Source organism: Exophiala mesophila (genome assembly GCF_000836275.1).
Source record: "Exophiala mesophila strain CBS 40295 unplaced genomic scaffold supercont1.3, whole genome shotgun sequence".
Classification (NCBI taxonomy): Eukaryota; Fungi; Ascomycota; class Eurotiomycetes; order Chaetothyriales; family Herpotrichiellaceae; genus Exophiala; species Exophiala mesophila.
The window spans coordinates 2,294,420-2,320,043 of NW_015622506.1; the positions used below are offsets into that span (position 1 = coordinate 2,294,420).

At 51.2% G+C, this 25,624-nt stretch overlaps 7 protein-coding genes across 7 annotated transcripts; 4 read left to right on the forward strand and 3 right to left on the reverse strand.

Moving 5' to 3' along the window:
• The first annotated feature begins 34 nt into the window (after positions 1–34).
• Positions 35–4,813, forward strand: PV10_04419 (uncharacterized protein). The gene is made up of 2 exons (XM_016368968.1): positions 35–3,579; positions 3,628–4,813. The coding sequence occupies exons 1-2, from the start codon at positions 280–282 to the stop codon at positions 4,468–4,470; spliced, it is 4,143 nt and encodes a 1,380-aa protein (XP_016224756.1). The 5' UTR covers positions 35–279; the 3' UTR covers positions 4,471–4,813.
• Positions 4,814–5,158: 345 nt separating this feature from the next.
• Positions 5,159–6,936, forward strand: PV10_04420 (uncharacterized protein). Its single transcript, XM_016368969.1, has 2 exons — positions 5,159–5,458; positions 5,539–6,936. Exons 1-2 carry the CDS (start codon positions 5,432–5,434, stop codon positions 6,868–6,870), a joined length of 1,359 nt encoding a protein of 452 aa, XP_016224757.1. The 5' UTR covers positions 5,159–5,431; the 3' UTR covers positions 6,871–6,936.
• Positions 6,937–6,950: 14 nt separating this feature from the next.
• PV10_04421 (uncharacterized protein) lies at positions 6,951–7,813 on the reverse strand. Its single transcript, XM_016368970.1, has 2 exons — positions 7,577–7,813; positions 6,951–7,517 (listed from the first exon to the last, which is right to left on the reverse strand). Exons 1-2 carry the CDS (start codon positions 7,583–7,585, stop codon positions 7,011–7,013), a joined length of 516 nt encoding a protein of 171 aa, XP_016224758.1. The 5' UTR covers positions 7,586–7,813; the 3' UTR covers positions 6,951–7,010.
• Positions 7,814–8,124: 311 nt separating this feature from the next.
• PV10_04422 (uncharacterized protein) lies at positions 8,125–11,989 on the forward strand. The gene is made up of 2 exons (XM_016368971.1): positions 8,125–10,855; positions 10,912–11,989. Exons 1-2 carry the CDS (start codon positions 8,513–8,515, stop codon positions 10,993–10,995), a joined length of 2,427 nt encoding a protein of 808 aa, XP_016224759.1. The 5' UTR covers positions 8,125–8,512; the 3' UTR covers positions 10,996–11,989.
• Positions 11,990–12,672: 683 nt separating this feature from the next.
• PV10_04423 (uncharacterized protein) lies at positions 12,673–15,047 on the forward strand. The gene is made up of 3 exons (XM_016368972.1): positions 12,673–13,583; positions 13,658–14,135; positions 14,190–15,047. The coding sequence occupies exons 1-3, from the start codon at positions 12,740–12,742 to the stop codon at positions 14,935–14,937; spliced, it is 2,070 nt and encodes a 689-aa protein (XP_016224760.1). The 5' UTR covers positions 12,673–12,739; the 3' UTR covers positions 14,938–15,047.
• Positions 15,048–15,602: 555 nt separating this feature from the next.
• Positions 15,603–21,076, reverse strand: PV10_04424 (uncharacterized protein). Its single transcript, XM_016368973.1, has 2 exons — positions 20,778–21,076; positions 15,603–20,724 (listed from the first exon to the last, which is right to left on the reverse strand). Exon 2 carries the CDS (start codon positions 20,378–20,380, stop codon positions 15,956–15,958), a length of 4,425 nt encoding a protein of 1,474 aa, XP_016224761.1. The 5' UTR covers positions 20,381–20,724; positions 20,778–21,076; the 3' UTR covers positions 15,603–15,955.
• Positions 21,077–22,433: 1,357 nt separating this feature from the next.
• PV10_04425 (uncharacterized protein) lies at positions 22,434–25,434 on the reverse strand. The gene is made up of 10 exons (XM_016368974.1): positions 24,411–25,434; positions 24,308–24,357; positions 24,052–24,255; positions 23,934–24,000; positions 23,803–23,886; positions 23,739–23,755; positions 23,601–23,679; positions 23,449–23,542; positions 23,132–23,392; positions 22,434–23,079 (listed from the first exon to the last, which is right to left on the reverse strand). The coding sequence occupies exons 1-10, from the start codon at positions 25,060–25,062 to the stop codon at positions 23,037–23,039; spliced, it is 1,551 nt and encodes a 516-aa protein (XP_016224762.1). The 5' UTR covers positions 25,063–25,434; the 3' UTR covers positions 22,434–23,036.
• Positions 25,435–25,624: the final 190 nt, after the last annotated feature.

Sequence of the window (25,624 nt, forward strand, 5' to 3'; positions counted from 1 at the left end):
TGCCTCTGAACTTCAGATCTCCCGCAACAAACAACCTCGACTCCCTCTTAACAAGTTCATTCACCACAACACATTCATTGCATTCTATTCAGCCTCTGGCCTCCGCCCGGAGGTCAATCCTGTTCTTTCCACCAATGTAGCCCTGCTCCGATTCGCGTTCTCCGCCAACTTTCCACCTGCAACCTCAACTCTGATCCTGCCGCTCCCCCGCCTCCGCAACCTCAACTGCCAACTCTCCATCACCTTGACCACCCCCTATCCCCTTCCCACCCTCACACAATGCCGACGTCTACTCGATGGAGGGCATCGGAAGAGCCTCGAAAACTTCGAACTTCCTCCCCGGAACGTCCTCAACCCCACGATATCGAACGCATCTCCCCCGAACCCGGATCACAACCCCCTCCCGTATCAGAACCTCTACTGCAGTCCGATCGCAGATTCACCGAAGATAGTCAGCAGCAGCTCAAAGGACTGGGACTCGGAACCACAGTCTTCTCTGATCATTCACGCCCTGCCGTCCAGCCTGATCATCTCTACATCGACTCCAATGGCTCCGCTCATATTGCCGCCAAGGTCCTTGATCCTATTTCCACCCGCCCACAAACCTCTCCCTTCAGACTTCCTCCAGAAGATACATCTATATCGCGATACCCTCAAAATCGTTCGAAGACGAGCCACACACGCTCTGGTTCAACCATAGACGACCTAGCCACTGTGGCAATTGCGAGTCCCGCCCCCCGACACTCACATCCTCCTTCTCCCGCTCCTGATCAATCCCACCGCGTTCCCGCGCAAATATCGGATCCAAAGAGCCAGAACACACCTTATCTTGAGTCATCCAACGGTCCTCCCGCGAAAAGAATAAAGTCAGAAAATATCCCGCCTCCTCCTGAGCGACCAAATGTCACTATAGATGACACGCCCAATGAGATTTCCCGCGAAGAGGCATTCTTACTCCTTGGCTTGAAATACGAGGTAAACTTCAAGAAAGAAACTCCCAGATTACCTTCTACCGCGATTCATGTCGATGGTACTGCTCCATCCCGTGTTTTAGAAGCATGGGGCCAGCAGCCTACCATGCCTACGGGGAGGCCGGGACTCGATACCCAGGACAGCTACAACAATATATCTTATCACCGATCTAAACGGCCGCGGACTGCTGAGGATACTCACCGGGATATCTCTGATCTATCGGGTAGCAGGAGAGCTTCTTTCTCCGGTCACCATGACGATTGGAAGCAGAATGTCCCCCGCCCGTCAGGGTTCGCTGAACATCATTCTAGATTTCAAGAGGGGGGCTCACATACAGATCTGCAGCAGCTTCCAACCAAGAAGCAGCGACGCGTTCAAACAGAAGTAGTCGCAGATGTTTGTGCGGCTTGTCGGCGGGTGCAGATAGACAATCCGCTCAACGACGAAGGCACCACGAATTGGATCGAGTGCGACGGTTGCAAGAGATGGTTCCACGGAGACTGTGTTGGCTTACGAACCAAGGCCGATGTGGATAGTGTGGACAAGTATCGTTGCAGGGACTGTGAACCTGTCCATGGCAAGACGACCTATGTTCGCAAGTCCTCGCGCGCAAGAACCGCAATTGACTACGCACGACTGAACCAAGGGTTGGTCACTTCGGCAGTGGAGAGTTCAACACATCCTTATATCCAACCTTTCAAAGAAGGAAAGATCAAACTGGTCCCTGATGACTTTGCTCGCATTCGACCTGAGCTGGTCACTGCAGACTTACTGGAAAACTTTGATGGAATGAAGCGACCATTTGTCGTGCCTGCTGCCTGGAACCCTCGGTTTGGAGTTCAACTTTCTCCCGATTCAGACGGTGCGATGTTGCCAGATCCAAATGCGAAACCAGAACTACGACTTGATAGCAATGGGCAATGCGACACATACGACCCTTCGGGAGCCCCTGAGATGTCGGCGGAACTTGTCATGAATTGTGGCCAAGATCTCCTCGACATGGTGATACCCGAAAACCTGACTGTGCGGAGGGTTGCGGAACTCTATGGCCTGGACGAACCAGTCCCCGTGATCGATGTCAAGTCTCAGGAGACCAAAGGCCACTTTACGTTACAGCAATGGGCAGATTATTACGAACAGCCAGGTGAAAAGCCAATACGGAATGTCATCAGTCTTGAAGTGTCTCATAGCGCTTTAGGCAAATTGATACGACGCCCCAAAGTGGTACGTGATCTTGATCTTGAAGATCATGTCTGGGACACCGACACCGAAGCGCGAACCAAAAAGAAACCCGTGCAGTTTTACTGCTTGATGTCAGTCGCCGACAGCTATACTGATTTCCACATTGACTTTGGAGGTTCGTCTGTGTACTATCACATCCTCAAAGGCACCAAGACATTCTTTTTCATTCCTCCCGAGGACAGGTACCTGAAGAAGTACGAGGATTGGTGCAATTCAGACACGCAAGGCGAGACCTGGCTAGGTGATCTCTGCAACGACCATTGCATCAGAGTCGATCTCCATGAAGGTGACACCGCCTTCATTCCTGCAGGGTGGATCCATTCTGTGTGGACCCCTGAGGACAGCCTGGTAATTGGGGGCAACTTTCTCACACGGATTGATTACGAAATGCAACTCAAGGTCGTCAATGTTGAGAAAATGACCAAGGTGGCTGCCAAGTTTCGATATCCCTACTTTCAAAAGGTTATGTGGTATGCGTTGATCAAGTATCTGGAAGAGGACCCCGTACCAGAAGATGTGATGGAAGACTTTCGCCAATATCCCGATCATACCTTTCTCCGCGCTAATCCAGTCTGGCATGAATTCGATGACTTGATCAACACGGCGGAGCCAGGGGACGAGTATTATAATGCTCGCTTCTATTCAAAGTCGGAAATCTCAGGGCTGCCCGCCCTTCGAGATTATTTATATCGAACTGCTCGGATAGACGCAGGTCTTCCGGTCGCGGACATCACCAAGAAACAAATAGATGCTGTCAAAGCTTCGGTGCCGAAGGGACATGGTGACCCTCTTACCCTGATCAAGATGTTCGCCATATGGTGTGCGTGGAAGAAGGGCAATGAGACGGTTCCCGAGTGGGTGTACTCAGACGGCGCCCTCGAAGTCGAGATGGTTGAGAAAGTCAAGAAAGCCGAGACGTTTCGCCTGCCTGGGGAGCGTAGTTCTTCTCGCAAGGCCGCACAAGCTGCCACTCAAACGCGAAACTCTCCTGTGGTCGAAATCCCGGCTGCACCTCCCAAGTCAAGCACCAAGTCAACCCCTAGAGGGAGTGGGTTACGTGTCGCTTGCGCTACATGTCGTCAACGGCGGATCAAATGCCGACACAAGCCGGGGAGTGAGACCCCATCAAGAGCAGCACCAGAGATACGACCCAGAAGTTTTTCAAATGCTGAGCGAGCGTCAAACGCCTCGGGCAATTTGAACGGCGCCAACGGCGACATGTCATCTCCGGAGACTCGGAACCTTGAACATATCCATGGTTTAGATACGACGGTACCAATGTCAGGCGAAGCTGCGAACGGTGTAATGCAAACATCCTCTAAGAAAAGCAGAAGCAAAGCCTGTGAAGAATGCCGAAAAAGCAAGGTAAGGAAGATCACCATTGTTAGGACAAGTTGTACTAACAAAGATCAGCGTCGATGCGTTCATGATGAGCATGGCCGATTGGACCCAGCCAAAGCGGCGGAGCCTTCGCGGCCTAGAGGGTCGACCAACAGTAAACGTCCGGGTCGTCTCAGTGATGAAACAGTGCAGTCTCGTAATGAAGACGACAGCATGGGAGATCTCGATGATTCTGAGATGCACAATGAGACCCATCGACGGGCTGCTAGCGAAGCGATCGAAGATGAGCCTTCACCGCCATGCTACAACGGCGCATCCAGAGAGGGAACCAAATTTTCTGAGTCAGGGGCAGCGGCCAACTTACAATTAATCAAAGAGTTAGACGCCGATCACGTCACGACGAATAATGTTTCCGACAATATTGGGATCAAGCGCGAGGCTGACGGTAGCGACATCCTACGAACTCCAGTTGCGACAAGAACGAATGGGGACTTGGCTACTCCTTCAACAATCAGGATGGACACAGGAATGAAGGAGACGTCGCCTCCATCGAGATACTCGTCGCGACAAGCAAAGCCAATAGAAAGATACACGCCTGAAGAAGCTAAAACGCCCAGCAAGACTGCGGTTCGGAGCAAGGCGAGCCCCCTGCGAAACTCAAGCGAGGCCAGTGGACAGACTGCGGCGACCAGCGTCAAAAGCCGGAGGTCATCGAGCAATACCTCGGGAACTACCCATCACATCGCGGGCGGTGCTCTCCGGCACAACATGGCACACGAGAATCCGGCAATACGACTCAATAGTGTTGGTAGTGATGCGGGAGGAGACAGTGATATGGATGCGGATGAGAAATTTGCCCGTGAGCTCCAAGCGGCAGAGCTCGGACTGAGAAGAAGAGCAAGTATGAGGGCTTAGTCGGCCCGACAGCGTTAGTGATTACAGGGAAGCCAAGGGGCAATGTATTGAATGTGAGCGTGTCATGCTATGGGGGCGTTTTTGGGACAAGATCCCTATGATTTCTGCAGGGAGTTGAATTCGCTATTTTTGGACTTGAACAAGGATCTTGATATTTGCTTCTTCCAGCAGACGAGAGAGCCAGAGTGGGACGTTTCCACTTGCGCTTCAGTCTTATTGGGCATGATAGAGGCAACGGGAAAGTCACTCAAGCGGCAGGACGACGGATTTGAAGGGGGCGCCAAACAAACGAAGCATTGATATTGTATATATACCCAAACAATCGACTGCCCATGCAAAAGGCATTGATGAATTGTACTGTGTGCGCGCGTGTGTGTCGTGTGTGTCTATATTACTACAACTGGTCCCTGGGAACAGATACTTGGGTACAAGCGTTGATATCGTTTGGCAGAGATGTTTCCTCATGTGTACTCTCCCTGCCCATATCGTACATATATCCTCATCCAGCACCCAGCCGGATTGAGCCGAGGCACGCCTAGAACACTGTAAATTTAGGCGACTGTGGGGGATGCTGGGAGCTAAACCTGATACAGAAGCCCCCGGAATAATTGGAGGGGAAATGGACCATCGCCCCCCAACAACATCAATCAGATCGTCATGGCGCAATCCACACCCACCACCTCCCAAGGGCGATTCTCCCAACCGCATCTGTCATTTTAACGTGACTTCATACTCGACTCTTGCCCTAGTCCCCGTCCTTACTTTGTCATTTAACGTGTTCAGATCATCAACCCTGGAAACCTTTACTGATGAATGGCACCGCCCGCCCTACACACGGTGACACACGATGAGATGATATGAGGTGATATGAAAACTTGAGCACCAGAGAAAGCGACAGCAGAACGACCCGCGTCAAGGATATCCTCCCCACAGAGATATTGCTTCCCACTCAATCTTGATCATGGCCAACGGATACAGCAGTCAGCTGGTATGTTCCTTCAGATCCCCGTGGCTATAAGCCTCGTGTCCTTATCCAAGCGCGTTTTGGGCTAATTGTCCTCAAATCAGGATTCGTTCGAGCGATACCACCAAGCTCAAGAACGGCAGTCCACCCCTCCAAAAACCAATACTCCCCTCCTCGAAGCCCTCGGCCATGGCATTGCCGGATCTACGGGGGCTGTTATCTCCAATGCCCTGCTCTACCCTGTCGATTTGATCATCACCAGACTCCAGATCCAACGTCAACTGCGGAAAGACAAATCCACCCCCAGCGATGACGAATACCACTCCTTCCTCGATGGAGTCTCGAAAATCTACCACAACGAAGGTGGTATCGCAGCTCTTTATACCGGTCTCTGGCAAGATACCAGCAAAACAGTGGCCGACTCGTTCCTCTTCTTCCTTTCATATTCATTTCTCCGAGACCACAGATTGTCTCAGCGCCATGCCGGCGCAAAGGGCCTACCTCCACTCGAAGAACTCGGTGTCGGGTTCATCGCGGGCGCTCTGACAAAGTTGGCCACCACTCCAATCGCCAATATCGTAACAAGAAAGCAAGCAGCAGCACTACTCGCCGCCAAAGAAGAAGGCGATACCTTTGAGGTCCCCTCGACTCGTGACATTGCTCGAGATATCCATACCGAGAAAGGTGTCTTAGGCTTCTGGTCAGGTTATTCGGCCAGTCTTATTCTAACACTCAACCCCAGCATCACGTTTTTTCTCTTTGAAACGCTCAAGAGATTGACAGTTCCGCGGTCCCGTCGTGACCATCCTCCCGCGAGCGTCACCTTTCTACTTTCTGCTTCCAGCAAAGCCATTGCCAGCTCGATTACATACCCATTCAGCCTGGCCAAAGCGCGACTTCAAGCAGGAGCCAAACGCGAAGGCCAAGACGAGAAAGAAGCGGTGGAGTCGGAAATCCAAGGTGACAAGAAACGAGAAGTGGTGCGGGCTACCCTGTTTTCGACGATGCTCGCCATCATTCAGAACGAAGGCCCTTCGGCCCTGTACCAAGGGCTGCAAGTCGAGGCTCTGCGGGCATTCTTCTCCCACGGGCTGACCATGTCGGTGAAGCAAGTCGTGCAACGATTTTTGGTCAAAGCGTACTATGTCCTCAGCATCTTACTGTCGCGATACCAGCGCAAGTTGGGCACTGGCGGCAAGAGGATGAAAGAGAGAGCCAAGACGTCGGTTGAGTATTATAACCTGGCATTGGCGCGCGTGGGTGAGAGAGTCGAGAAGGCGAGTGAATCAATAAAGCAAAAGGCGAATGAAACGGCCGAGTTTGTAGCAGAATACGTCGAAGAGGATGGTGTGGTCGGCAGCAACACTGAGTGGAGGGATTTGTATGGTACGACAGGATTGGCACGGTGGCTGGACGGAGATCGGACGGGCGAATGAGTCTGGCGTCGACAACAAAGAGATTGGCTGTGGATGATTGAATGCACAGTTTATCGAATCCCAAGGATAGGATATATATTGGACATTATGTCAGTGTATTTAAGTCTGGCTTGTTTTATTGTTATTGTGCATGAACTGCCTCATCGATAAGCCACCTTTTGACCACCGCGCTTCTCCATCTTTTGCTGCCTCTTACTCTGAGGCTCAGTGCCACCTTCAGCGCCGCCACCAGCCAAGCCATTCAACTGACCTCTCAACCCCGTCGCCGTCGTATACGCCGAATAAGCGGCGTAGCTCGGGACGACCAAGTACAGCCACCAAGCGCGGTTTCCAAAAACCATGACAAAGATCAAGTTGATCCATCCCCAATACAGGACATCCCACATGAACTCGGTCAGACCCTTGGCGTCAAGGTCTTCACCTGCGCGTCGCAAGGTCCCATCGGGCTTATAGGAAGGGCGGGCAAGGCGGTCGAGGTAGAATTCGATGAATAGGCCGGGCAGCGAGAAAAGGACGTAGCGGTTGAGGGAAAGCGATCGGCGGAGGGTGAAGCTCAAGAAGAGAAAAAGGGAGTGGAGGGCAAGAGTAATTAAATGGGTTTGTTTCAGGCGTGAAGTATTGCGCACTGCGAGGGATTTGGCTGCTTTCTGTATACTGGTTAGTGGGAGTAGGACATGGGTTTTGTTTGGGTCGGGGTGAAGAATACCTGAGCCATGTTATATGCGAATGATAGTCGAAGGGAGAGAGGAAATAGGAGGTAGAGAAGAGCCTGGGGTATGATGAGACTTGAGAAACAATTTACTGGTGGTGGTGGTGATGGTGGTGGCTTGGGATATTGTGGTGCGATGACAGTGTGTGGTGGTGTGAATTCAGTTCAGCCTTGTTGCTGAGTGGACATAATTGCCAGCCTCGTCATGTTGACAATCGAGGAAGGCAAGACTGGTTGACTGGAAGATTGGGTTGGTGGGCAGGTGGGGTAAGTAGCGACTATTCTGGTTCTGGTTGTGCTGTTATGAGTGTCGTTAGGCACAATAATGGACGCAGATGTGGCCGAGGGGGCTTCCTAGGTCTTCTAATTAGGCCCTAAGACGCCCGCAAACAGTCCCCAAGGCCCAATATTAAAGTTAACCATAATTGATTGGAGCTCTAGAGCCTACTTAAAGGCAATGGTCCGCACCTATTGATTGTCCCCAGCAGTCTTATAGTAAGCTCTCATTAGTCAGAATTGGTCAATCAAAACATCCATTCGTCCAAATCACGAGTCGCAACCGCAACCGCAACCGCAACCGCCCTCGTTGTCGCCATCTTATTCTCGCTTGCAAGTCTTTGGTCTCGTCGTCGTCGACGTCAACTTATCTTCTATTGATACCAGTCCCCTCCTCCCACTCTGGACCCATCTGCTCTCACCTCCAATCTTAATTTTAATGTATTGATTCTGTCCTTACCACAGATTGCACATCGCGGCTTCTTTTGTTTTGCTCTGCATCCGCTATTTGGACCGCTGACGCCACGCAGCTCATGGTCACAAACATCCACAATCTTTCTTTCGCCTCCACCCTCTCGGTGTCTCCTCTTCCTCTCCTAGAGCACGCTCACCCTTTTCCTCCTCTTCTCCGTCCTTTCCACTAGCTCTCATGCAGCAATGGCTCCGACCAACGCCCACGTCGCGGCTCAGCTGCGGCAACTCATCTACTACCATCTCGACAACAACTTGTTGAAAAATGCATTGTTTTTGGCCAGTCGCCTTGTCGCGTATGAACCTCGCTCTGCCGAAGCCTCATACCTCCTCGCCTATTGCCAACTTCAATCAGGGTATGTCAAAGCCGCCTGGGACACCAGTCGGTCTTCTGGCATCAGAGGCACTCACTTGGGCTGTAGCTATGTCTTTGCACAAGCTTCTCTCGAGCTCGGCCGATATGTCGACGGCATCACCGCTTTGGAGAAGAGCAAACCCATGTGGCAGGGTCGCAACACCTGGGCTCAACACAACGAGATTCGTCGTCAACATCTCCCCGACGCTCCTGCGGTCTGGTCACTCAAAGCAAAATTGTACAAGGGCCATAAGAACATGGATCAGGCCGTCGAGTGTTGGGCTACCGCGCTGAAGATGAATCCTTTCATGTGGGATGCTCTGATTGGGCTCTGCGACGCCGGCGCCAAAGTCAGCATCCCCAATGTTTACAAAATGACCACCGACATCAAGACTATGACCGAGTTGGCCTACCAACAATTCTCAAAATCTGACATCAACTCCGCACATGTCTACGACAAACCTCTGTCAACGAGTCAGCCAGCGGTTCCAGACCCATTCGTTTCATCTCAGAAACCTAACGGCAACATTCTTCATAACAACTCGGTCTTGTGGGAGAAGCAGAATGGCAGTAAAGTTAGTATCAACACCGCCAGCAGCATTCTCGATGAAGAGATCTCTAGGACACCTTCCATTGACGCTGAGTTTGACGATGGCGTTCTGCAAGGGACCTCGGTCAACCAGTTTCACGATGTCCCTCCAGCACCATCACGCAAACCAAAGGCGACGATGGAAGCACACGTCGACCCTCCTCCTCGCTGGAAGAGTGCCACGGGTAGAGCAAAAGTCAAGGGAAAGTCAGATGACCCAACCGTCTTGCAGGATCCTCCAGCTCCAACTGCCCCATCTAAGAGAACTGTTTCTGGGCAACCAGCATCCTCGACACAATCATCGTCTAGCATGGCGGAGGGAACGAGGAGAAGCAATAGACTGCTCAACACATCTCGACCAGCCAGTGCGACGAGTACAGCGGGCAGCAAAATTTCATCATTAGCCAATACGCTAGGGTTGCGCGAAGGGCGTGAGATCAAAAAAGCAAAGGCACCAGCTGTCAGAGGAAGAGTGGCAACCACATCGACGGTAGGCCGGGTTGTCAGCGGAAACCGCACGCGCACTGGATCGACGGAGACTGGGGAAACAGAAGTTAGGGATCAAAAGGGGAGCAGCATCATTCCACCAGTGCCACCGTTGCCAAATGCGAAAGTGCGCGCTGAAATGGCCATCAACAAAGATCTCGACGCTATCAGTGCGCTTCTGGATCTATTCGGTCGGATGGCGTCTGCTCATCTGTCCTTGTCGACGTATGACTGTCAAACGGCGATTCAAATTTACAATTCTCTACCCTCGGGCCAACGTGAGACGCCATACATTTTGACACAAATTGGCAAGGCATACTACGAGCAAGCGTCACACGCTGAGGCGGAGAAGTTCTTCATTCGAGTTCGACAGATGGCTCCGACACGGCTGGAAGATATGGAAATCTACTCGACGGTGCTGTGGCACCTCAAGTCGGAGATTGAGCTGGCCTATCTTGCGCATGAGCTGGTAGAAGTGGATCGATTGTCTCCTGAGGCTTGGTGTGCAGTCGGAAACTCGTTTTCCAGACAGAACGAACACGAGCAAGCCATCAAGTGCTTCCGTCGATCAACGCAGTTGGACTCGCGCTTTGCGTACGGCTTCACTTTAGAGGGCCACGAACATGTTCAAAATGAGGAGTTTGAAAAGGCCCTTGACGCTTACCGATCTGCGATCGCGGTGGACGGCCGTCACTACAATGCGTGGTATGGTCTGGGTAAGGTGTATGAGAAGATGGGCAAATTTGCCATTGCAGAGAAACACTACCGAACGGCGGCCAAGATCAACCCAGGCAATGCGGTGTTGATCTGCTGTATCGGCATGGTGCTAGAGAGACTCAAAGACCCTGAGCAAGCTCTCCAGATGTATACACGGGCCTGTGCATTGGCACCAAGCAGTGCGCTGAGTCGATTCAAGAAGGCGAGATGCTTAATGAGTTTGGGTCGGCCGAGGGAGGCTCTTGCCGAATTGCTGATCCTGAGAGATGTGGTGCCTGATGAGCCCAATGTGTGGTTCCTCATGGGTCGACTTTACAAAACCTTACGGATGAAAGCGGATGCAGTCCGAGCTTTCACCATGGCGTTGAACCTGGATCCTAAGGTAAGCTGGTCTTTGTGAAATTGTTATGAAGGCATCGTACTAACTCGGATGGACAGGCGGCGCAATTCATCAAGGATGCAATGGAGAGTTTGGACGACGAAGACGACGAGAACTTTGATGACGACGAGGACATGGATTGAGGAGCTTTTGTCGTCAGCACCGACTTGCATAAACCGCGCACGAATCCAGAAGCCTTTTTCCAAAGGTCCCGATACCAGGTATCACCGACTCTGAGCTGATCATTCCTACCCATAATGGACTGACTGGTGTCTTGTCGTGTGGCGAGAAGGATGAAATCTAATGCGCACAAAGAACGAAACGAATCTTTGGATTGAACTTGGACTTTGAATGACTGGCGTGCGATAGCATATGGTCAGGGGGTCACCGATAGCATGGTGATTGTACGTCTTTAGCATAGCTTTGGGGCGTTTTTGATTTTTTTGCAACAGGGCATTGGAGGAGCACAGGGAGCATTTCACAAACTGTAACAGCCTTGTGACCAGGTGGTTGGATGATGCTGTGGTCATTGAGGGACAGCTTGACAGACAGAAAGCCAGACCAGAGTTCAGTTCAGTCTGGCGATGGATGCATCACACGTGGGTATGTGGGAGAAGATGATCTCGGGAACAAAAAGCACGGGTTGATAAAGTCGAACTCCTTGAAACTCGCATTCTCTGACGAGCGTGGCGTGGTTCAGGAGTAACACATGGCCAGGCCTATACCTGCTTCTGATGGAACAGGTCGAACATATCGCCAGGGTGGTGTGTGTGTGTCGACTCGTACTAAATACTCCCAGTACGTAAAGCAGTGAGTCGGCCCCTCTAGTGCCAATGGCCATTGAAGACATCAAAGACATCAAAGACACAACTAATCTGTAAGTGACCGGACAGGATGGCTTTGATGGTTTGACCAGCCGCGCCATCCAAGGAAGTAGTTGTAATTATGAGACGCTTCAGGCATCATGGGTTGCTGAAATGGCACAGCATGTACCCCAGATTCCGTGTCTTGGAATGGCCTCGTTGGTCAAAATGTGGCAATAATGCAGGTTGTTCCCGTGGTACGAGCACACGCTACATGGTCAATAGTGTGTAGTAGTATGGACATTGACATAACCCCTCTCTCTTTCTATCGCCCCAAGTGGGTTCAAGTGAGGCTGGCTGACTTGAGGTTGAGACTTTGGTCCTTGGCGGTCGATGGTCCCCCCCCAGTAGCCTCGGGCCCCCGATCTGCAAGCCTGGAGGACTTTTGTTACCGCCGGGAGAAAGCCAACAAACGATCTGGCACTCAAGCCGCCATTAACCATCAACAATCATGCCCAAGACCATTCCATGACGCGTCGACATTAATTCATTATTACATCATTTGCCATTTTTTGAGTATACCGCTACAACAGTTCCTGGGAATTGTGTCTAGCCTATGTACCATCGGTAGTACTCCGTATTTGCGCATACCTGTAGACAGTCCTGGCAGTTGACAGTCGGCATGTGCGTGCTTTTCGAAGATGGCCAGCCCGCTCCCAACAAACGGCTGGGTCTTAGCGGACGCGGCACCCTTGTCCCGCAGAATCAGAGCGAATCAATCACCAAGCTGCTGGGACGGCGGTAGCGTCTGGGCCCGAGGCCCCTCAGCCATGCTAGGCATGCCTACAACCTATCGCCCGAATGACTCTTGTTGGCCACCAATAAATAACCGTTATTACTTACCGTCAAACCTGGACCTGGCCACCCGGACCTGTACCTGTGGACCTGGATCACTCAGCCTCGGCGATCTGTTGCTTCTTGTGGGGGCTTTCACCTCGTTCATCTTCCAAACTTGAACAACCACACACTCTTGAAGCTACAATCTATTTCTCTTATCCTGTGACATGTCGACATATTGTAGGACATGTCCCCGGCGAAAGCCATAATATACCCGTCAGAAGGCGACGGTGATGAACAGGACGACAAGAGCAGTAACATAATTCGAGGATCGAAACGGACGAAACCTTGTAACCGGAAAAGTCAAGCAGACGCCGCCAGCAATCGCTCTCGCTCTCATTCTCATCACTCGCGCACTCAGGGTCGAGTAGGCGGACACGGCCACGGTAGCGAACTCAACCTCACCAACATACCCGCGACTACCGCGACTACCGTGCCTGCCGCGACATCATCATCATCTTCTTCCTCTTCTCCAACTGCACCTTCCTCCGCCGTTGCTGGACTCGCGCCTTCCCATGAATCATATCCCCCAACCACGGCAAGACCGACAACATCGACAAATTCGAAACCCAGCAAAGTTTTTCAATTCGTTGATGCGAATCCTTCGACCGATGCCCAACGATTTCAGAACAAGGTTTTGGTGAGGTCCAATGCCTCAAACTATCATTGGCGACGCGCCAGGAAGTCTACTCACCCTCATTCCGACGTCGATGTCCCAGGGAAACTCGGTCATGGTCATGTCAAAGCTAAACTACCATCTCCCTCGACCAAACGTCCATCTACAAGTAACACTCAGAGCTCTGGATGGCTTTCAAATCTGAGTTCCTTGACTCATATCACGAGCGACGAAGAACAACAAGATGACTTCCTCAACTCGTCCGATCATGCACTTCTCTTGCTTGACCCTAATCGTCGCACCTCCGAAACCACTCCCTACCTACCCAGCTCTCATATTTCAGGACATCACGACCCCTTCGAAATGTATCCTTCCGACCTTCCCAAGGAATTCGTGAGTCCCGTGCTCGATCAATGTAAGTTCATCACACTCTTGACCATCTACACACTCTCCTTTCGCTTCACAAGGACAATCGCTCACCCTGCGCAGTGATGGGCTTCATGACATTCATCTTTCCTCCCCGCCCTGGTGCCATCATGAGCGATTTGACCAAGATCTGGATGAAGGCTACCTTCAACGATTGGGCTCTCTTCCACGGTTCCCTGTTCTGTCAACTCACCAGAAACAAAGCCTTTCTTGGTTATACTGCAGAAACTTCGGAATCAGTCCAATGTTACACCGAAACCATTCGCGGAGTACATAGGAGATTTCTCGAAAATGGTCCCGCCAGTTTTTCCGATGAAAATATCCTCTCTGTCTACTCCCTCGCCTACCATGGTGTCCTCCGCTCGGTATCTGCTGTCAAGGGTCCTAATCAGGGTCCATTAGAGGGTCTGGCCATGTTGAATGTTTATGGTGGTCAATTGGAGGCTGTTCATGTCCATCTCCAAGGATTGGCCAAGATGATCAACCTCCGTGGGGGGATTCACAAGATTCAGTTCCCTGGACTGGCTCAAGCAATTTCCTAGTAGGTCTAACGGCCGACTCTATTTGAATCCAACCTTTACTGATGAATCTTAAGCGGCGACGTCATCATGGCAACTCAAGCCTTAACCAAACCTCTCCATCCATTTGTCTCGATAAACCCCACTTTGATACCACCCTTGCGAACCACACCACTTGATCATCCTCTCCGAGAACTAGGTCAAGCCTTCCTGTCTTTACCAACCTTTGATATCGACGTAAGCGGTTCCAAGCTCTTTGTCGTCCTTCGCTGGATTACTCAACACACCCTTTCCATCGATGACTACGTCCACGGTCGTCCCGAGTCATATTCAACCCTTCAAATGTCCCAGCAAAGAAGTTTTGTTCAGCATGGTCTCATGCTTTTAGCTCCGAGCGAATCAGGCCACGAGATGCTCAACCCACTCCATCGCCTTTGCTGGATGGCAACCGTGGTTTTCTGCTTGCTGGTGACTTATCCAATCCCCGCTATTGCTGCACCGTTCCATCGACTTGCTGCCGACATTCGTTTGTGGTTGTCTCACCCACAGTCACGAGAATTGTACCCTCAAGTGCCCTCTTTTATTCTCTGGGTCATGGTCATGGGCGCCATTGCTTCGATCGGCTCCAACGAACGTCAATGGTACCTCAAAGCCCTAGCTCATATGACCAAGGCCATGGGCATCATGGATTGGTTCAGCCTCAGAGATATCATGACCACGTTCTTGTGGTATGGAGATACCAACGATATCGATGGTCTCAATTTGTGGCAGGATGTTAGCCCCTTGAGACAGCTCACAGTCTCGCATCGGACACGGCGAAGATGACATGTGTAATTGTCGGAGTGAGTCATGAGGTCGAGACCCAGTGTGTCAATAGTCCAGGTCACGAGTCATGGATATGAGCCCTCGAATATTATGAATTAATGATATATACCATACAGTATTTTGTTCACTCATGCTTGGACATGGTGCTACATGAATGAATCTGGTGACATGTGGAGATAGTATCACCTCGGCTCCACAAATTTAGATTGCCGCTTCACGTCGTCAAGGTCAAGGGTAGATGTCTCATGATATTATTAATATTATTAACATTATTATACCCACACTGCTCGAGACGAGAACACAACCACTACCTATTCCTGATCAGTACAGCGAAAGCATGTCGAAATAGAACTGCCTTTAGTAACTCGACATGGTCGACTTTACACTCCGACGGCTAACTCGTTCATTCACACGACACAGGTAAGTCTACAGTCTCACGAATCTATGATCTGGGACGTAGGGAGTAGGACGTAGGACCCACGACCCTCCTTAGTGCTCTACTTAGTGCTCTACTTAGTGCTCTACTTAGTGCCCCGATCTTGCCGCTGATGTCACGGGTCTACTTACGGAGGATATGGACAGTATGCCAGCATACTTACTGTACTCCCCTCGTCCCTCCTAACTCCCTCCTTCAACATGCCAGCCTCGTCATTATCATCACCTTCACTATGAATAAAAAGTATTTCCCACGCCCGTCAAAACCCCACTTATCCAACATTAACCCAACACTCTCTAGGGGACATCAATGTCATTATCCATGTATGTACTGTTACAGAGAATCCGTCAATATAGGTGGCCGTCGCCAGAACTCATATTAGGGCTACCTCGTCCCAACGACACTGCCGTCGTCCATAACCCGAACCATGCGAGATCCAAACGACCCCCAACCTGCTCGCGAATTATACGCAATCAACACCCATCCATGCGTTGAGACGTGTATCAAACCCGTAGGTGCCCTCCTAGCCAGGTGCCCTCCTAGCCAAACATATTGGTCGGTGGATTTCTCGTGGCCCACCCTTCACACATTCGTCTGCCGATCCTCCAGGGTCGCAGTGACATCAGGTGCAGCTTGTGTACCTGGCTCGTGAAGCTTCTCTCCTTCTAACGTCGGTTTCTGTTGGCTCGGGGTCGTGTCTGGCTGCTGCATCTTATCTCCACTTGAATTGGCAGAAAACCAACCCCCAGACTCCCAGGTACCATTTTTGTACACGCACGATCGGCGGCAGTCTTCATCTACAATGCCCCGCAGCAAGAGATCCACCCGTTTGAAATCCACCGGCTTCAAAATCCACCCATCGAACCCAGTGTCGATATACTTCTGACGATCCGCCTCCACGAGAGAAGCTGACACGGCAAATATGGGAATTCGTCCGTTGAGCTTTGCCCGGCTCGAGAGGCATGATGACGGCCGCACCTTTTCCGTTGATCTTATCATCTTGGTCGAGCTGAACCCATCTACAATCGGCATTTGCAAATCCATCAAGATGGCGTCAAATTTGGTCGGTTCTTCACCATGTGCAGAGGAGCACTCTTCTCCGTTGACTGTCATGTAAGCCGCATGGCCCAATTTTTCTAGTCGTTTCTTCATGATTCGACTGTTGATGGGATCGTCCTCGGCAACAAGTACTGAGAATTTGTCACCTGAAATAAATCGATCCTTGTCGGCCATGTCCGATAAAGGACTTATCAGGTCAGGCTCGGGAGAAAAGACCACTCTTGGACCCTTCATTCCACTTTCGTTTTGCTCTAGAGACTGATCTGGGACTCGAACAGGTCGCAGAGGCATTCCAGAGTCGCTAATTGGAGTCTGACCTGGAAGCTTTTGGAAGGCCGACTGCCGGCTGCGAGGCGAAGTAACAGGCGTCTTGGTGGCCGACGGAGAAGACATGTCGCGACTCAATGGCAACGTGGGCGTGTTCGAGCCCGAGCCCACCGATGTACGTTTCTTGATCGTCGTACTGTCAGACACGCCGCCGGATCCTTCTTCTGAAAATCGAAGAGGTTCTTGGATTGCATCAATCAACCTATCCGCATCGCTTTTCTGACTGGTCTCACTGAGTATGCTCGTAGTGCTCTTGCCACTTTTGAGACTGGCCAGGCTATGTGAGCTTTCTGCGCTTGCTCTTCGAGCGATAGACGGCGCCTGTCCAGGTCGTCCTTTTGTCGTGCGGTAAATCAGCGTGACTTCTCCTGACGAAGTCGGCGAGATTGCCTGACTCCTTCCGCCAGGGGGGGTAGGCTCCTTGGTGAGTTGATTTTGATCTAAACCTGATACGTCAAACGTCAACAACATGGTGAATGTCGAGCCTTTGCCCTCCTCGGTCTTCACACGTAACTGGCCATTCATGTGGCGAATTGTTCGAGCAACCACAGCGAGGCCTAGACCCAGGTGGGACGGCTCATCTCCTTTCTCAGAGGAGAAAGCATCTGAGGTTACCGCTTTCTGCTGGGGAAGATCCTCCTCGTACGAAACTTCCTCGAGCTCTCGGAATAGAGCGTCGATCTTTGCTTGTGGCATGCCTTTGCCGGTATCTTCCACTGCTACCTCGATCTCGGTTTTCCCCTGGATTTGGGGGGAATCCGAAATCTTGGCTCCTACACTCACGTTTCCTACCAGCGTGTGCTGGAAGGCGTTTGCTATTAGATTTGAAACGACTTGCCTCACCCTTCGATGGTCTCCGATAACATGTTGTGGCAGATCCGGCACAATTTTGACATGATAAGCGAGATTCTTTCTTTTGGCGTCTCCATAGAATGGGTCTGTGGCTTCCTTGAGGGTATTGAGGAGGTCGAAGGATTCCGATTTGACCAGAGTTTGGCCACCTTCTGCCTTGGTAAGATCGAGGAGATCGTTGATCACGTACACCAGGGATTTTGAGGCTGAGTGTGATTTGGCTAGGTTTTCTCTTGTTTCGTGGTCCAAAGCGCCTTCCATGGCGATTTCCAGATAATTGATGATAGCATTCAACGGAGTCCGCACTTCGTGAGCAGAGTTGGCCAAGAGCAAACGAGTCAACTGACTTGTTTGCAGTGCTGCTTCTTTCTGTCGCCATACATCAATGAATTTGCCATAGACCAGACATAGAACGGCGGCTGTCTCGATTTCATCATCGGTCCAATCTCGACAGCGTCCAACAATGGTTTCCGTCCAGGCTTTGAAACTCGTTCGAGGTTCAAGGTAGCCTTCGGTTCCCTCTTTGATGAATTTGTCGTAGGGATTACCAGCCCATTTGACCTCTTGCAGAACCCCAGAGCGGAAAAAGGCGATGAAGTCATTACCGCCTGTAGAAAGGGGGACGAAAAGAACACCGGCAACGTATTTCAAACCGGGTTCGTATCGCAGGTCGGGAAAGTCGGTCATAATATCTTGTGATGAAAACACCGACGACATCTTTCGCATTCGGAGATACTCTACCATGGCTAGAATCTCGGGCAGATGGCCACGTGGATTTCCCATGATCTTGGTTTCATCGCGAATAGATAGTGCTCCAACTTCGGCACTGAAAAGCTTGAGCAGATCCTCCGAGGAAGCAACTATGTAGCCTGAAGGGTTTGTCGTTGATGAGGTGGTATTTATCAGCTTTCGAGCTTGGAGGCGAGAAGCATATGATAGCCTCTCGATATTTCTGGAGGCCGTGTCTCCCACTAGTCGACACATTTTGCGAATGGGAAATGAGACACGCATGCCTCGAGGACCGTACGAATGGCAGGCGATCAAGCCCCAGAGTTCACCAAAGCCGTTGATGGAGATTGACATGGATGACCGGACAGCCATGTTTGCGAGGTATTTCAGATGGATGGGCGACATTGCCCGGAGGTTTGCGTGTGTCATATCGAGTGGCTTTTCCAGGTCTTCCATGGTTCGACAGACCAAACGAGAGGTTTCGAGATCTCGGTCGTACAAAAGGCGCACCTTGTTGACCTTGTACAGGTCTCTTGCTTGCTTGGGGATATCAGAGGCAGGAAAGTTCAAGCCCTTGTACAAGTCTGTGGTTGCTCGAGGATCGACCAATTCAGCGACAACGCGGCCATTCCAGGCTTGATCAAATTGGTAGATCATGACTCGATGGAAACCAGTCAACTCCTTGACGATTCCAATGAGAACTTTCAAGAAGACGGACAAGGTTGGAGCGTTCGAAAGCTGGTCTTGAACTTGAGACATGATGTTGAAGACTTCCATGGCAGCGGCCTCGGTTCGTTTCTTGCGGGCACTTCGAAGGACTCGCAAAGGTTTACTGATGTTGACAGTGCTGTCAATGAACTCTTCGGTGGTTGGATTGCTGCTCAAAGTATCCTCGGGGATTTCTGGCGTCATGGCGTCGAGTTGAGAGATCAAGGGATTCAACTTGTCGTCTTCAATCTCAAATTCACATATGATTAAGGAGGGATCGCTTTCTGTCAGATGCATGGCGCACCATAATTTCCGGACTCGGGACCCTGGAGGCCTCAAGGAGACCATGAAGACTTCAGGTCCGTTGGCTTCGACATCACGAGGCTCTTGATCTCGGATAAAGTCGTAGTGGTCCATCAGATTGTCGGCCTGTTCTTCGGTGAATATATCCAAGAAACTGCTGAGCTTGAAGAGCTGATCTGGAGCGTAGCCAATGATGCGGGCGGAATTCTCGCTGGCGACACGGACAACCAATTTATCATCCTCATCACGTAAAGCAATGAGCAAGCCGAAACTTTGAACAGCGCCAGGAATGTGAATGGGTTCGTCCTCACAGCGTTGAAGGGTCTCACCGTCGCGGCCTGTAATAACAGCGTGACCTGAATCGGTGACGACATGTTTAAAGCGAGCGGTTACAAGCTGAACGTCTTTGGAGTTGGAGAGAGGGACGCCTCCAGAGACACTGGAGCCATCGTCTGACCTGACAGAATCGTCGTCCTTGTAGGGTGGGCGAGGCATCAAAAGATGTGGGGGCTGTACCTCTGTGGCAGAAGAGGTATGAATGGAGCGAATGGTGTCGCTGGTATCGGTGTCAGAGACATCAGAGTCGGCCTTCCGGACAGAGTCGAAGCGAGGGAGGCGACCTGGGAGACTTGCTCTACTAGACCGTCTGTTGGAGGCGGACGCGAACCCTGGGAAGCCAGCCGAAGTCTCGCTTTGTGGCATAGGAGTGGCGGCTGGATCGATAGAAACGGCAGAACGGATAGGAAAGACACGATTGATAGAACCTGGACTTGCGAGAGAAGGGCCGTCATCAGATTGCCCCGGTCGGGGGGGTTGAATTGGAGATTGGGGCTCGCGGGGCCTTCCTGTGAAGATGCTGACCGGAGACTGAGCAGGAGCTATGGAGATCCATCTTGGAGGCTGCTGAGGAGGTTGTGGTGTTGAACGATCAATGCTTGCAGGCTCTTGAGACTCGGGTTGTGGTGGCGTCGAAGGAGCAGGCACGCCTGTAGGTTCTTGGGAGGCACAACGCGAAGAGGGCCTAGACATGTTGACCTCGTCTGCGACTCGTCCGTGTGGGAGGCTGGATGTTTCAGGCAACGAACAGCCTCAATTATTGTGTATAAGCTGGGCGTGTCATTTGGGTTGGAGAGACACGGACTGCCTACCGGGGGGGCATGGCCACCCGCAAGAGCACCGTTCTTGTTGTCGATGGAGCAAAATGGGCCGAAGTCTGTACTGCAGGGGGCAGTGTCTAAGTAGTGAGAGTGGCGACTGTTGCAACAAAAATAAATGGTTCCGAAAAGGAGGACAGGATGGCCTGGTGGGTATGAGTGATGTTTGCAGGTTGCATGCGCTCGCTGTAAGGTATGCGGAGGAGTAGTGAAGACAGTCTGCTGGAGAGTTAGCCCTCAGAGAACGGGGACTCGCGAGGTGAGGTATGTACATCAATGGGTCTAGTTAGGACAAGGGCCGTGATTTCGGTCTGGGAGTATGAAAGTCGTGCGAGGGATCGCGTTCGAGGTGGGAATTGAGAGTGAACTGTTTAGGATAGGTAACATTTGGACTTGGATGGGGTAAAGAATGATATTGAAGTAGACACTGCCGTTTGTGTGATACTTGTGGAGGAGCCGCAGGAGGGGATTGAGGTCAGAGCCAACGACAGAAGGGCGAGCAGAAGTTGGCGACAGCGAGAATGATGGATTGTTACAAAGTAAGTGGTGGGAGTAACTTGGGTACGGGCACACAGAAGAGAGTAGCAGGAGTGGACGGAGGTGGAGATGAAATGCAAGATGGATTGCGAGGTAAAGGCGGGGCCGGGAGTTGACCACTAGGTACCTTAGGTACGTTAGGCATGCGGCTTGAGCGCCTTGGATCTTTCCACTTTACAGGATGGGCAATTCTAATGTATACGCTTCTCAGGATAGAAGCAGCATGGGAATTAAGGTAGTTGAATGGCTAGTTTGGGGGGGGGCCGAGGGGCTACGGGGCTTTAGTTGGATGCACTGCGCATCTTGTTCCAACATTGTCCATATGATCGACCCTTTCTGACACCTGGCATGCCTGGCCAAGGACCTCTAAAGGCCGAGGGAGCGACAGTAGTACTTAAACTACCTGGGTGGTGGGGGGTGGGATTCTTTCACACGCACTTTGGATTCTTTTGAGCTCCTTGAGAAGTTGAATACATTGAATGCATATGGTGATGCACAAGTGTACAAGTTCATTAAGAAGAGGGACAATGTCCCCCAGGCAGACCTTCGTTCAACTCGATAGCCATACAAGACTCAAAGATTGCAAATGAGCCCGTCATTGATTCCACGTCCTGGTGGGGGAAGTGCGGACCAACATTGGGTGGAGGGGCAGAAGGGCGGAGGTTTCTACTTAGGCTACAAGTTCTCGTGCAACTGCACTTTGAAGTACTTCATATCCTTTGCTCTTTCCCTCGGCGCGTGAATATATGCTGTAGACGCGTAATTACAAGGTCACGGGCTGTGAAATAGGTGGCAATGGCAGCGACAGTGGCAAACACAGTTACAGTTTGCCCTTGCCACAACCCAGATTGATCGACCGATCCGACAGAATTTGGCGGGTTTAAATCAAGGAAGGCATGGCCTGCCAATTTAGCGGCAAACCCTGTTGCGCACTCACGCACACACAGGAGTGACGGCGCTGGTTAGTGCTACCAGTAGACCCCCAGACAAAAGCATAAACTAAAGCGTTCGACTACTCTTGTATCTTTCTCTGGACTTCAGATATTTTTTCTGCAATGTTATTCTTGGACCAACATTGATGCTGATGCATATGCTATGTCGTAGGTGGCCTGCAGGGTGACGGAATGGCGAAATTTCGCTTAATGGAACGGGGTGTGTGATAGGGACACATTCCCCGGAGCCATCTTCCGTGCGCCACGGGCGGCCGAGGGGCCCAAATCCCACTGTTGCCAGCATGGCATTTTCATCCCTTCCTTAAGAATCCCATTCTGGTAGATAGGAGGGCCTCGGGCCCGAGAGTCCCTCGGGGTCCAGTGTGCCCCTCACTGGCCTCCCCCGGAGCCACTCGCGAAACAAACCAAACTCATGCGATTGCACCAACTTTGCCGTAGGTGGCGTGGTTGGCTGCTTTTGTTGTAAACGGCACATCTCACCATGATACCTCATCTTGACCTAAGAACATCGGCACCCGAAACTTGTATCTCCTTGTCTCTCACTCTGGCCAGGCACGCCTGGTCAATCTCCCACATGCGGGTATTGTCCCGCCCAAAAGTCAATCGTAGGCGTTTGCAGCCTGACGCCTATGGTCCGGTTCCTTGGGATGTCTTGTGGTTGGTCACTTGCAATATCTTCACTTCTCTTCCGTCCCGTCCCACATCCTCTGATTGGTCCTCGACACGGTGACCCGTCTTGCCCTCTACACCGATATTTCACTGTTGGTGTCATTTGCTGGCGCTCTGAATACAATGATATGGTTATACCGGTTCCTCCTTTGCTTCTGACAGCCTCATCGGATTGCCGGACCAGATACCCTTAGATCTCCGTTTGGCGTTTAGCTTATATAAGCGAGGGCACATCTACAACGGCCAGCTCGACCACGTGACCATCTTCATGTACATGTGAGGTACCTCTCTAGCGAGCCAGTAGCCTCATATCCTGGAGGCAAAGGGCTCAAAGGCAGCAAGGCCATATGGCATCCCAATTTCGCCTCCAATTCAGAGTTGCACGGGGAATCTTTTCCTAATCATACCGCCATACCTATTACTTGTTAGTGACCACTACTTGTGTGGCAGGAAATGGGCCTCCCAACCGATAAAACACCAACGGAATGGGCGTCAGTGCCAATGCAATGAATCCTAGCAAGGTGTTTCCCCAGCCTAAGCCCAGACTCTGGAACATTGGTGGTCCCACCAGTGGAAAAAAGGCTGCAAATAATGACCGCATGACAGTTGGCGCTGCAACAGCAGATGCTGCATGTAGTGGGAACGCATCCACCATGTATGTCTGACAGGGAAGGAAGACCCCAAGCATACCAAACCCGTATGGAATATGACTAGCAACCGCAATGCTCCTGTCGCCGTTGTCAGTCTATATTCGAGTGTGGAAATCCCACTTCTAACCACTTACCAGTGCGACCTCTTGTCAGTTACCCAGCCGTACCAAATCAAGGATATCGTCATCAAGAATCCGCAATACGTTGTTGTTGAAAGTCTCATTTCAGCTAACAAAGGTCAGTCTCGCAATCAAAGCCTCGGTATACGTGTCAGCTGCTCTCTCACGTTCGAAAATCATGTTATTCTGTCTCATGAGTTTCACCACTTGTGCGTCGTTGAACTTCATCAAGACTATTAGAGCAATCTGAGCGAATCCCAGGTTAGTCCCATTGGGCATCTCGTCAATTTTCAAACATCACTCACGAATGTCCCAATTCCCACTGGAAATGATTAGCGAGTTCAACCACTGTACGCCCACAATACTTACATCCAAGATACGCCAAGCCTGCGAGCTGCGCTGACCATCCATACGTCTCCTCGAAGACGGTTGGGATGGTTGTAAACATGAGGTCTGCCATATGAGTTAGCGACGTTACCAACATCAACGGTCAGACTCACATAATAATGCATAGGCTGTTGCGACAAACACACTCATCAATAGCACAATTGGGGATTTGGCAAGCAGCTATGACAAATTTAGTTGCTGGATGCTTCGACTCCAGAGCAAAACACTTACCTTCAGTGGCCTCAAGAGACTTCTCTGTACAAGCTCCAAGGGCGACATCTGAGGTTGCAGCGGGGAATACAGGTCGTTTCGTCCTAGCTCTTTCCGCAGCCTCTTCACCTTCTTTTCGAGGAGCACGACAGCGTTGGACTCTTTCATGAACACGGTCGTGAGACCGGTGATGGTGGAGGCACAAATAACAAGAATCCAATACGACTACTCGATGGTCAGAGATTGAGAACCCGTTATGAAAGAGTCAAGAACCTACCCAACGCCATCCTAGGTACTGGGTGATGAATCCTCCAGCAATAGGACCAACTATAAACACACGTGAGAAAAGTTTCGATAGTGTTCACGAGAGAAAGACTCACTAATGGGCCCTGTGGACTGGCTGCCAACGATGATGGCAGAACCAAAAGCTCGGCGTTCTACCGGGTATAGGTCTCCCACGATGGCTGGGGAAATGGTGATAATGCCAGACCCACCAACGCCGGCCAGAAATCGCATCACAATCAAACTGGACATGCTAGGAGCGAAGCTGCATCCCAGTAGCCAGACGATGAAAAACCATGTTGATATCACAACCACAGGATAACGCCCATACATCTCGGAAAGAGGGGCAAGGAACAGGGGACCGACGGCATACCCGAGAACGAAGATAGTGATCATCAGGGAGCCCAAAACTCGAGATGGCTCATGGAGGTCGGCCATGGTGTCAGCGATACCTGGAGCACAAAGAGACGAGGCCATAGGACTGATGGTGGCGATGATTGACATCAGAAGCATCAGGGTTCTGCGGTCCTTCGTTCTCCAGTTCCGAGGATTGAGCACATCTTCTTTCGACTCCCAGCCTATCACGCCCCGACTCAGATCCATCAAAGGGATTGAGTCATGCAACACAGGGCCTGATGCAATAGAGACCTCGTCTGCTCTGTCGTGCATCTCTACCACGGAAGGGAGGCTGGGCGCCGTATGGCCTGCTTGCCCATCTTCAGCGAGCGTCTCATGCTCGCGTTTAGCCATTCTCCGTTGAATACGTAGGGGTCTTCATGGACGCATTGAGTAATGCGGATTGATGGAAAGAGAATCTGGTGAGCCAATATCCACATTGACCTGTAACGTTTGTTTGACGATATAGACACCACATGAATATAAGGTCTTATTAGAAGTCTTACCTGTGGTCTTGGTTCTTGGTAGCCGGATAAGATGGCCTTGTGTTGGAGAATGACCTCGGCAAAGGCGTTTTTGATTCGCAAATTCATGACGCCAAACGGATACCGGCACGCTTTCACAGCTCCAACCGTGGCAATGATCTTGTACCCTTGTATCGAATGCTCAGCACCCAGCACTCGGATATGAACCGGATGCAAGAGTTTGAAGTGTGCATTATACGACTACGCGGGTGATGAGACAAGGAGCTGGAATGTCGGTGGTCTGCTAGCCTTTGAGGAAACAGCGGATCTGCTTTATGCAATCTGCCGTACAATCTGTTCTGCGGATCATTAATTCAAGATTCACACTACCCTCCTCACAAATCTACGTATATGTATTTGGCGTGATTGACCTGGAACGCTGTCGGTGTAAT

What these genes read in the sequence shown, in the direction of transcription:
- PV10_04425 (XM_016368974.1), bottom strand. Translation starts at nt 25,062, where the DNA reads ATGGCTAAACGCGAGCATGAGACGCTCGCTGAAGATGGGCAAGCAGGC. An exon ending in AGTACCTAGGATGGCGTTGG is followed by an intron (nt 24,256 to 24,307) that starts GTAGGTTCTTGA and finishes ACCATCGAGTAG; the next exon opens with TCGTATTGGATTCTTGTTAT. An exon ending in GAATAACATGATTTTCGAAC is followed by an intron (nt 23,543 to 23,600) that starts GTGAGAGAGCAG and finishes GACCTTTGTTAG; the next exon opens with CTGAAATGAGACTTTCAACA.
- PV10_04424 (XM_016368973.1), bottom strand. Translation starts at nt 20,380, where the DNA reads ATGTCTAGGCCCTCTTCGCGTTGTGCCTCCCAAGAACCTACAGGCGTG.
- PV10_04420 (XM_016368969.1), top strand. Translation starts at nt 5,432, where the DNA reads ATGGCCAACGGATACAGCAGTCAGCTG. An exon ending in ACGGATACAGCAGTCAGCTG is followed by an intron (nt 5,459 to 5,538) that starts GTATGTTCCTTC and finishes TCCTCAAATCAG; the next exon opens with GATTCGTTCGAGCGATACCA.
- PV10_04423 (XM_016368972.1), top strand. Translation starts at nt 12,740, where the DNA reads ATGTCCCCGGCGAAAGCCATAATATACCCGTCAGAAGGCGACGGTGAT. An exon ending in GAGTCCCGTGCTCGATCAAT is followed by an intron (nt 13,584 to 13,657) that starts GTAAGTTCATCA and finishes CACCCTGCGCAG; the next exon opens with TGATGGGCTTCATGACATTC. An exon ending in CTGGCTCAAGCAATTTCCTA is followed by an intron (nt 14,136 to 14,189) that starts GTAGGTCTAACG and finishes ATGAATCTTAAG; the next exon opens with CGGCGACGTCATCATGGCAA.
- PV10_04419 (XM_016368968.1), top strand. Translation starts at nt 280, where the DNA reads ATGCCGACGTCTACTCGATGGAGGGCATCGGAAGAGCCTCGAAAACTT. An exon ending in AAGAATGCCGAAAAAGCAAG is followed by an intron (nt 3,580 to 3,627) that starts GTAAGGAAGATC and finishes AACAAAGATCAG; the next exon opens with CGTCGATGCGTTCATGATGA.
- PV10_04422 (XM_016368971.1), top strand. Translation starts at nt 8,513, where the DNA reads ATGGCTCCGACCAACGCCCACGTCGCGGCTCAGCTGCGGCAACTCATC. An exon ending in CGTTGAACCTGGATCCTAAG is followed by an intron (nt 10,856 to 10,911) that starts GTAAGCTGGTCT and finishes TCGGATGGACAG; the next exon opens with GCGGCGCAATTCATCAAGGA.